Source organism: Spodoptera frugiperda, chromosome 10, assembly GCF_023101765.2.
Source record: "Spodoptera frugiperda isolate SF20-4 chromosome 10, AGI-APGP_CSIRO_Sfru_2.0, whole genome shotgun sequence".
In the NCBI taxonomy this organism is placed as follows: Eukaryota; Metazoa; Arthropoda; class Insecta; order Lepidoptera; family Noctuidae; genus Spodoptera; species Spodoptera frugiperda.
In genome coordinates, this window is record NC_064221.1 from 7,838,965 (window position 1) to 7,848,782 (window position 9,818).

A 9,818-nucleotide genomic window follows, 5' to 3' on the forward strand; every position below is an offset into this window, starting at 1 on the left:
TGATTTTATATTATTTAAACAAGCTATAAAAACAATAATAAATTATGATAACTTATCTCACAGTCAGAACATTTTTTGATAATTAAGATCCTTTAAAATTCCAAAAATTTGATTTGATATTTGCTGTTGTTGAACGCATCCATAAACATAACCTAACTTTTCCTGTCAACGACGACGTCACGTCAAGAAACACAACATCGCGCGATTATTGAATGATTTTATTGAATTTCACGCAAATAAGACAATTAACACTTGGAAGTTATCTTAAAAGGATGGGTCGGAAAAATCGCCAATTTAATAAGTTCGCCCAGCGAAAGCGGGAACGTAAAGAACAGGTATTTTTTCTATTTAATGTAGCTATAACCTTCTTGTTAAACTTAGCAGGTGTTTACAATATTAATTGTATGTTTTTAGGAGAAAAACCCTCAAGAAAAGCCAGCGGCTGATACTAGGAAGCATTATGAAGATATTGTGAGGGAAAATGCAGCTTTCGAAGAGTATTATAAGGTGATGATTTTAAAATATTATGACTCACTTGTGTTGAATCTTTATACACATTTTGAGCATAATAATCAACTCATAACAGCCCATATTTATACTAAAACCTATGTTACAAAAACCCTTAAAGGACACTCAGTTCTCATTGACCAGAATATAAAATAAAAAAAATTTACGTCACATTTTTTTTATTTCAGAATCAAAAAGTCTGCCCTGAAGAAGAATGGGATACTTTCATGAAGACTCTAAAAGAGAACTTGCCGACAGCCTTCCGTATCACTGGTTCCAAGTGTGAGGCGGCTGCTCTGATGAAGATAGTGCAGAGTCAGTACTTCTCCGAGATCCTGAATATGAAGCTCCAAGTTGAAGGGGAAGGAGAACAGGGAGAAGAAATTAAACCTATTAATTTGCCATGGTAAGCACATTTTGATGTGTTTGATGTTATATTACACTGTAGTAGTCTTCTAATAAGGATTCCTACTCTAAATAATAAAAATGAATAATTCCACAATTTCTACACCATACAAATAATTTTTCAAAATTTTATTTAAACCTTAATGCACACAAACCAGCTGTCCCAAAACTCAACAATATAACTTAACCTGTTGAACAATATTCGAAACCTTATGTTATATTATAAGTTTTTAAAACACGCTAAATATATGGTTTTAAGTTCTAATGATATTATGTCAAGTTGTATTATTGAAGTTTGCACAACCTGTATATTGGTGAAGCAAACCAATTGTGTACCTAAACTTGTTACAACAAAAAAACAAATTCATCAATTGCTGTCATTATAAACAAATGTTCTACAGGTACCCAGGTGGCTATGCATGGCAACTCCGTCTCTCCCGCACAGACATCAGACGTAATGAAGCTCTCTACAAACTCCACAACTTCTTAGTGGCTGAGACCGCAGCGGGTGGAGTGTCGAGACAGGAGACCGTGTCTATGATACCACCTGTTGTGTTAGATGTGCAGCCTCATCATAAGGTGAGCAATTTAATAATTATTATTAATTTATTAACCATCTTATAATTATTATTGAAATCAAGTATAACAGGTCACACATACAACCCTTTAGTTTTTAGTTTTAGGTAAAAATTCCGTGGTACTTGGTGACTGGGTTTCTCCCAGTTGTGCAGTTTCTGTTGTGCCTTTAGGCTTAAGTCATTCTATCTCCTGCATTAAATTCACCGAGGGAAGTGTAAACCATCTTTTTATTTTTCTTCTCCTCTAATAACATCTTCTGATTTGTTTCATTGTGGGATCCAAGACAGTTATTCATTTCTCTGGGACTTCAGTGTTCCGGTGGTTTCATGTTTGTATCTACTGTAGATCCTGGCTTACAGGAGTTGCAACGGTATGGGAGATTGTGGCAGGTTTGTCCCAAAAAAAAAGAAATCACCATCTCATAAGAGTTGCCTCATTTGTTTTGTTATAGACAACTCTTTTCCAACTACTATTGGAAATAAATTATTTTTTTTACTTTCTTATTGTTCAGGTATTGGACATGTGCGCAGCCCCTGGATCTAAAACCGCTCAATTGATTGAATTCTTACATGCAGAAGAAGACAAAATGCCCACAGGTAATAACAAAACTTTAATTTTATCTCGAAGTATTCATTTATAGCACAAGTGGATTTATTTTTAAATTGTTCTAGTCTCTATTTGCTCTTTTCTAAACATTTTCCGTCTATCCTCACTCCTTTCTCAATTTTTACCGCCTGTTTCCCATTCACTTCGTCCATTTTAACCGCCTGTTTCCTCTACTTTCTCAATTTTTACCGCCTGTTTCCAATCCTTTCTAAATTTTACCGCCTGTTTCCACTCAATTCTCAATTTTTACCGCCTGTTTCCACATATTTCTTAACTTTTACCGCCTCTTTCCACATCTTTCTTAATTTTTACTGCCTGTTTATACCCTTTTGTCAATTTTCCCGCCTGTTTCCACTCCATTCTCAATATTTCCCGCCTGTTTCCACATCTTTCTCAATGTTTACCACCTGTTTCCTATTTTTTTCTCAAAGTTTACCTCCTGTTTCCTCTCCATTTCTCAATTTTTACCGCCTCTGTCCCATTTCTTTACGCCTATCCCTACTCATTTCCAAAATTGTATCACCCTATCTAAATATTTGCCTATCCCGCAGGTTTCGTGATGGCAAACGACGTGGACAACAGTCGCTGTTACATGTTGGTGCACCAAGCGAAGAGGCTCAACTCTCCCTGTATACTCATCACGAACCACGACTCCGCTGTCATGCCCGCACTCGAAGTTACTAATGAACAGGTCAGTTGAATTATTTACGAGTTAATTTATAGACAAGTTAAGTGCAATGTTAATTTCATAATTACATGAAACAATATGGGAGAGCCGTGTTAGTGTGGGAGATCCATGCTAATGTGGGAGAGCCATGCTTCGGCACGAATGGGCCGGCTCGACCGGAGTGATACGACGGCCTCACAGAAAACCGACGTGAGGTTACCGGAGGCCTATTTACCCCCCTTCCCAATCCCCGATTCCCCAACAGCCCTTAAATTCCTAACCCACAAATGCACTTGTAACGCCTCTGCTGTCCATAGGCGGCGGCGATTGTTTACCATCAGTTGATTCCTCTGCTTTTTTACTATACCAATTCCATAAAACATTAAAAAAAGTTAGGTGCAATTTTAATTTCATAGTTACATGAAGCAAGCACAAAGAGGAGATAAAAAAAGTCATTGTCTTCCCCAGAATCCCGGTTCGACTAAACCACTGAAGTTTGACCGCATTCTGTGCGACGTGCCGTGCTCCGGCGACGCCACTCTCCGCAAGAACCCCGACATATGGCTCAAATGGTCCACTGGGAATGGAAATAATTTGCATGGGTAAGTGTAAAAATATATACAAATATATATTTCTATTTCTAACTATTCATAAAAAAATATCAGCAATCAATAAGGATTTGTATAAGAATCCCACCTTATTTTTTGTACAATAAAATATCACAGATATGAAATAAAATAAACTAAGTAAACTGTTCAAGAATGCTCACCTCTCAGTTGACTGTCTCACATCATTCACCATTCACACTCATGATTATTAACCCCGGTATAACTCGAAATGAATCGAGAATTCCACGAACAGTTTTCGTATATTTAAGTCTTTGACTGCCAATAGAAAACTGTTGAAGGCAAATCCTCCGCTAACGTCCGTCACCGGTGATCACCACGGCGTTCAATGTGTTAATTAATCAATTTCTAATTAAGCCACCTATCACCAATAACGCGTATATCTATTTATATCCCCCTTAGAATCCAGTACCGCGTCCTGAAGCGTGGCTGTGAGTTGCTGGAGGTAGGAGGTCGGCTGGTGTACTCGACGTGTTCCTTCAACCCGGTGGAGAACGAGGCGGTCGTCCACAGGGTGCTGCAGGAGACGGGGGGCGCTGTACAACTTGTTGACGTCACCGCTATGTTGCCTGGACTTAAGTTTCATAAAGGTAAGGTTTTGGAAAAATATTTATAAATTATATACTACAAAAGAGCACATTTTCACGTCAAAAATTATAAAAAAAAGTCTAGATAAGAATTTGACTTGATATGTTTAGCTAGCTATTTACTCTGCAGATAAGAATATAAGGTTTGACTTAGTCAAAATTATTTATTTCAAATAGACCGGGAAGTTTTGAACAGCAAATATTACATACAATATTTAAAAAAAGTTAAATGTCTGTCTGTCGGTCAGTCATCTAGTGAAGCTATTTACTCGTTCCTAAGTGTAGATTCCTATAAAGAAGAACGAGCAAGAAACTCCTTAGTATTTATTTTTCAGTCAGATTCACAATACAATTCACATTCTCATATTGTTTGTCTTCTATGAAGAATAGAATGGGCGAACCCGGTGTGAACCACTGCACTAAGGAAAGGTACTTTAAACCAATATGTAATTATTTATTTTTATTTTCTTGCAAATTCCAGGCATGACGTACTGGCGTCCAGCGTCCAAAGACATGGTGTTCTACGAGAAGTATGACGATGTGCCGGAGAAGTGGCAGACGGTGGTCCGGCCGCAGATGTTCCCGCCCAAACCTGAGGACTTGCCCAAATATAATCTGGACAGATGGTGAGATACACATAAATAGTAATGATATTGTTCTCTTATGAAAGATTTTGTTTTAAGAGCTGAGAAGCCGATTAACGAATTATATGAAAGAAAGAAAAACAAACTAAATACCTATACAATTATATTATAACTTTCGTGAGACATACTAAATTAATTATTATGTTATCGGCTTACTCACGTACTGTTTTGACGAAGAACTCGACTAGTTTCAAGCCATGCTAGAGGCTCATATTCATGAGCAGCATTCCGCGACACACGACGCAGCGATTTTCGCGCCCATCGCGCCCTTTGCCTGGAATCACGCGCACTTTCCGGGCAGTTTTCGCGCGCAACGATGTCGGCACGTTAGGCTCGTTTGTAGGCGGCTGTGTAGATGTTGGGTTCGATTCCTGGTTGACGCAAAATGCACCGCTCATGAATATGAACGTCTAGCATGGCTTGAAATTAGTCGAGTTCGTCGTCAAACAGTTACGTTAGTAAACCGATAACATAATAATTTATTTAAATACAATTTATTTTCCCTCAGCATAAGAATTTTACCGCACCACCAAGATACGGGCGGTTTCTTCGTGGCAGTATTTGAGAAGGTGTCCCCTCTACCGTGGGAGAAGGATATCAAGCCGGCAGAGACTTCAGAAGTTAAAGAAGAAGAGAAGAAAGAACCGCCCAAGAAGAAGAGAAGAATGGGCGGGTATAGAGAGGATCCTTTTGTATTCTTCTCAGGTAAGAAGAAAGTGGTGTTATAAAAATAACTGGTTTTATGTTTGGCCTCGTTTACGAGCATTTTTCGGTTTTTCGAAATTTTCTCAGTAGTAGCACGGAGTCTGGAACTGTGCCCAGTATATGGCAATAGGCCCCTCACCCATCATCTCACCCTCTATTACATGGGACTTACAACATAAATTGTGAAAAGTGGGGTAACTTTGTATAGTGGAATTGTGCATCTCTGCCTACCCCTTCGAGGATACGGGCGTGACGATATAAAAAAAATGTTTGGCCTCGAATGTAGCAGATGGATCTGTTTTTACCCTTGATGGTAGGAATCTGGAGTAAACCTCAATATTGGACCTCTATCCACTATTGGAGTTTTAGGGAACAGAGAGAAAAGTTCCCTAAGAAAAGAAGGATCCTCCGACCAGGCGAGGTGATCATGCCTGGCGGGCTTTCAGCCCAACTGTTGTTTGTTGGGATTTTCTATCCGTGTTAACTCGCATGTAAACTTCATATGTGCGATACAGGATATTTATGACGTCATCCGTTGATTTTGCTCGTCGATAGTCTATGCGCGACTTCTGTCATCTGTCACTTGTCAGCGTGTCGCCACGAACAAACTAAAAATAAAATCTCCAAATTTGATTTCAGGCGAAGAAGAAGACGTATACCCATCAATAAAAGAGTTCTACGACCTGCAACAAGACTTCAACGCGACCTGTCTCCTCACGCGGTGTCACGTCGGTAAAAAGAAGAATATATACCTTGTCTCTCCTATAGTCAAAGATGTGGTTTCCTTAAACGAAGGCAAGATCAAAATCATTAACACTGGAGTCAAGACTTTTGTCCGCTGCGATAACAAGAATATGGTTTGTCCGTTTAGGTATGTATTTATCTGTATATAGATCATAGAACTAGTTCTCTTTAGAACTTGAGTGTAGGAGAACCATGCTGCAATAAGAATCTAGACACACGGCAGTGTGTCCGCCAAGTTCGAGCAAAAAAAGCGACACACCGGCCGTGGGTTATATTACACGAACCATTTCGGGCCAAGTTCGACCCACCTATAACTCAAAATCTATTTTATCTACGCATATGAAATTTCTAGTATCTGTCGAGATCTACTTACTTATCTAAAATACAAAATTTCATTAATGTACCTATTGTAGGTCTTGAGATATTGATGTCAGAAAATCGCTATTTTTACTATACACTCACTGACTGACTCACTCACTCATCAAAAACCTAGACCACTTCCAATGGTCTTATTGACTTGAAATTTGGCATGGAAGTAGGTCTTTAGGTCAAAGTAAAGGAAAAAATCTGAAAATGGCCAAGTGTGAGTCGGTTTTAAAAATAATGAAGGTGTAAATTCATACCCCTAAGGAACTAAAACAAAAAAATTATCTATAGCTTCCAATGGTCGTACCGACCTAAAATTCGTTACGAAAGTTTGTATTTAGTCAAAGTAAAGTAAAATAAATTCCTAAAAAAAGGCCGGCAAAAAAAACCTTACAAAAATAAATGAAATCCCACCCAAAACATAAATGTGAAAGGCTGCCAAGTTCGATAATATTGGAATGCTTCGCTATAAAAGAAGTGAGATCTAAATAAGTACCAAGTTCCATACTCAGACCTCAGTTAAAAATGATATAACTTGGCAAGTTTTAATAGAAAATTATATACTTGACTCATTGCGTTTAGTAGGTTTATAACAAAGTGTGTGAAAACTTGCCAACTTGTTATATCATTTTTAACTGAGGTCTGTGTATGGAACTTGGTACTTATTTAGATCTCACTTCTTTTATAGGGGAAGCATTCCAATATTATCGAACTTGGCAGCCTTTCACATTTATGTTTTGGGTGGGATGTGGTATCACTTGACCGGAGTGATACCACGGCCTCGCCGAAAACCGACGTGAAACAACACCAGCGGTGTGTGACCAAAGACCCGATTTCCACAGTTTTGCATTCATTGTAAAGGTCTTGGGCTACGTGAGGTTTATAACAAAGAAAATTCAACAGAAAAGCAGGAAAACAGAAAATCATTGGTGGCGAAACTGAGCTCACCGGGTTTGCTAGTTATGTTATAGATATGTTGAAGAAAATTTTTCTACGTCCGTCTCTTATTCATTGCATTATTTTAAACCATTACGAATATTTTGTAACTAAAATATAAAACTATATTTTCAGGTTATCACAAGAGGGTCTTCAAAGTATAACTCAGTTTATAGGCCCGAAGCGTCGCCTGCGCATACTCAAGGAGGATCTGATACTCGTACTTCAGAATGACAACCCCAGCAAGCCGCCAGACGTCAAACTGTTCACTGAACAAACTCAGGCGTTAGTTAAGGACTTTGGTAAGTAGTATTAATATTCATAAGTTAAAAAAATATATGACATTGCTGAGATCTTGATCTTAGATCTTTTGGATAACCCAATCTCGGGTTCGAAACAGGAGTAGGAAACAGGGGTGGTTTTTTAGTCAGTAAGAGTCTGACACTCCCTCTCGCCTCGCCTAAGGCGGGAGAAGTAATTGGATGATTTTCACTCCTCAAAAAAAAAGGTAAGTGAACATCGTCCTCTATAAAACCCGGAACACCAGAGTAGTTATAAATGCATTGCCGACTTTTAAAACCACCCTGTTCCTACTCTTGCTTTAAACCGAAGCCGGTAAGCCCTCAGGTAGGCCGGTAAAGGTTGTCCGCAGGTCCGGATACCGTAAAACGGGGTGAATAGGGATCGAGAGGTGAATAGGGACAGAAGAGAGGTGAATAGGTATAGGGAAATTCTTCATAGTATCTATTCACCCCTCTTCTATCCCTATTTACCTCCCGATCCCTATCCACCCCGTTTTACCGTATAACGTATCACATGTCCTCATTGAAGACTTAGCTAACAACCTACTTGACTTCCAGCCACAGGAAGCTGTGTGCTAGAATACAAGGAGGAGGGCGAGGCCTCCAACCTGGAGCTGACCCTGGTGGGGTGGCGCGGGGTGCACTCCCTGCGCGCGTACACCGCCACTCCCGACACCGTGCATTACTTGCGGCTGTTGGGCGCTGACTATAGCAAATATGGTGAGTGAAATGTTCTTTAGTAATATTTTTTTTATGTTTAAACTGATCTTTTGATGAGTTCCATGTTATAGAGACGAATAACATGGACTTCGGGTTCGATTCCCGCACGGAACAAATGGCGTAACTAAGGGACTCATATGCCCGAATACTCAAACGCTACTCAATTTTAAGACAATCTCAAAACTAGTTCTGTCATTATCAGTTCTTTATAAAATGACAAATATGATAGCACGATGTTTAAGGACAACTTAAAATTGAGTAGCGTAGTATTCGAGCAATAGACAGACAAACAAACATTTTATTACCTAAGTAGTGCTCTTTGCTTTCATCGTGACATTTCAGTCCAGACATTGAGGGACCTCATGAAAATGACACCACCACAGCATTTGAATAATATTATTATTCATTTAAGTAAAATTAACAATTTGAAATTGTCCTTTCCAGATGTAAACAAATTTAAGAAAGCCTCAGACGTTCCGGACGGTGAGACCGAAGCTAATGACGTCACAGAAACCGGAGCGACAGAGTCCACTAGCGCCGCGGCGGACGAGAGCGGAACTAACGGCGCCGGCGCAGATACAGAAATGGTTGAGCCAAGTGCTTCATAGTGATATGTACTCTGGTATATGTAACTATAAGTGATATGTTAATATTATAATTATAATATTTTATTTTGTATAACCTGAATAAACGCTTTTGTTTATCAATTTTCTGGTTTATTGGATGTAGTTGCGGGATGTAGGGTAAACGGCCCCAACCCTTATAATAATAATAAAGCAATCAGCGCTATCTATGGATATTTTTATAAAGCAATTCTCTCTCTCTCTCTCTCTCTCTCTCTCTCTCTCTGTTGTTAGAGAAGTAAAATTCATTTTTATGGTATAAGCTGGTAAACGAGCGCCCATGGACATCCTAAACACCAGACACGTTACAAGTTGAGTTTGAGCGGGTTCGATTCCCGCGCGGAGCAACTCTTTGTGTGATCCATAAATTGTTGTTTCGGGTCTGGGTGTCATGTGTATGTGAACTTGTATGTTTGTAAACGCACCCACGACACGACACAGGAGAAAATCCTAATGTGGGGCAACGTTTTTTTTTTTAAAAAAAGTGCGTTGCCGGCTTGTTGGGAGTAAGGAATTTCAGAGTTGTTAGGAAATTGGGAAGGGAGGTAATTGGGCATCCCCTTGTATAGTAATTGGTGCAAGAGAATAAAAATAAAAACACGTAATATGTTTAGAAACCCTTTATTTCCTTCTTTCGCATTCGTTTCATTCGCATACCAGCGATAACAACCCTTATTACTTTACAATCTAAAGCCCATATTTGTTTAAAACAACATTTTAACAAAATTAATTAACAGAGAACTTGATCAAAAATACTTATAGGTTACAAAATATTGCACAAAAACATTACATATTAAAATA

At 38.8% G+C, this 9,818-nt stretch overlaps 1 protein-coding gene across 1 annotated transcript; it reads left to right on the forward strand.

Moving 5' to 3' along the window:
• Nucleotides 1-145: 145 nt before the first annotated feature.
• On the forward strand, nt 146-9,101 carry LOC118277603 (tRNA (cytosine(34)-C(5))-methyltransferase). The gene is made up of 14 exons (XM_050696515.1): nt 146-335; nt 415-507; nt 696-913; nt 1,314-1,491; nt 2,003-2,087; nt 2,649-2,788; nt 3,233-3,366; nt 3,793-3,980; nt 4,459-4,603; nt 5,130-5,326; nt 5,966-6,197; nt 7,508-7,674; nt 8,233-8,394; nt 8,839-9,101. Exons 1-14 carry the CDS (start codon nt 213-215, stop codon nt 9,000-9,002), a joined length of 2,226 nt encoding a protein of 741 aa, XP_050552472.1. The 5' UTR covers nt 146-212; the 3' UTR covers nt 9,003-9,101.
• Nucleotides 9,102-9,818: the final 717 nt, after the last annotated feature.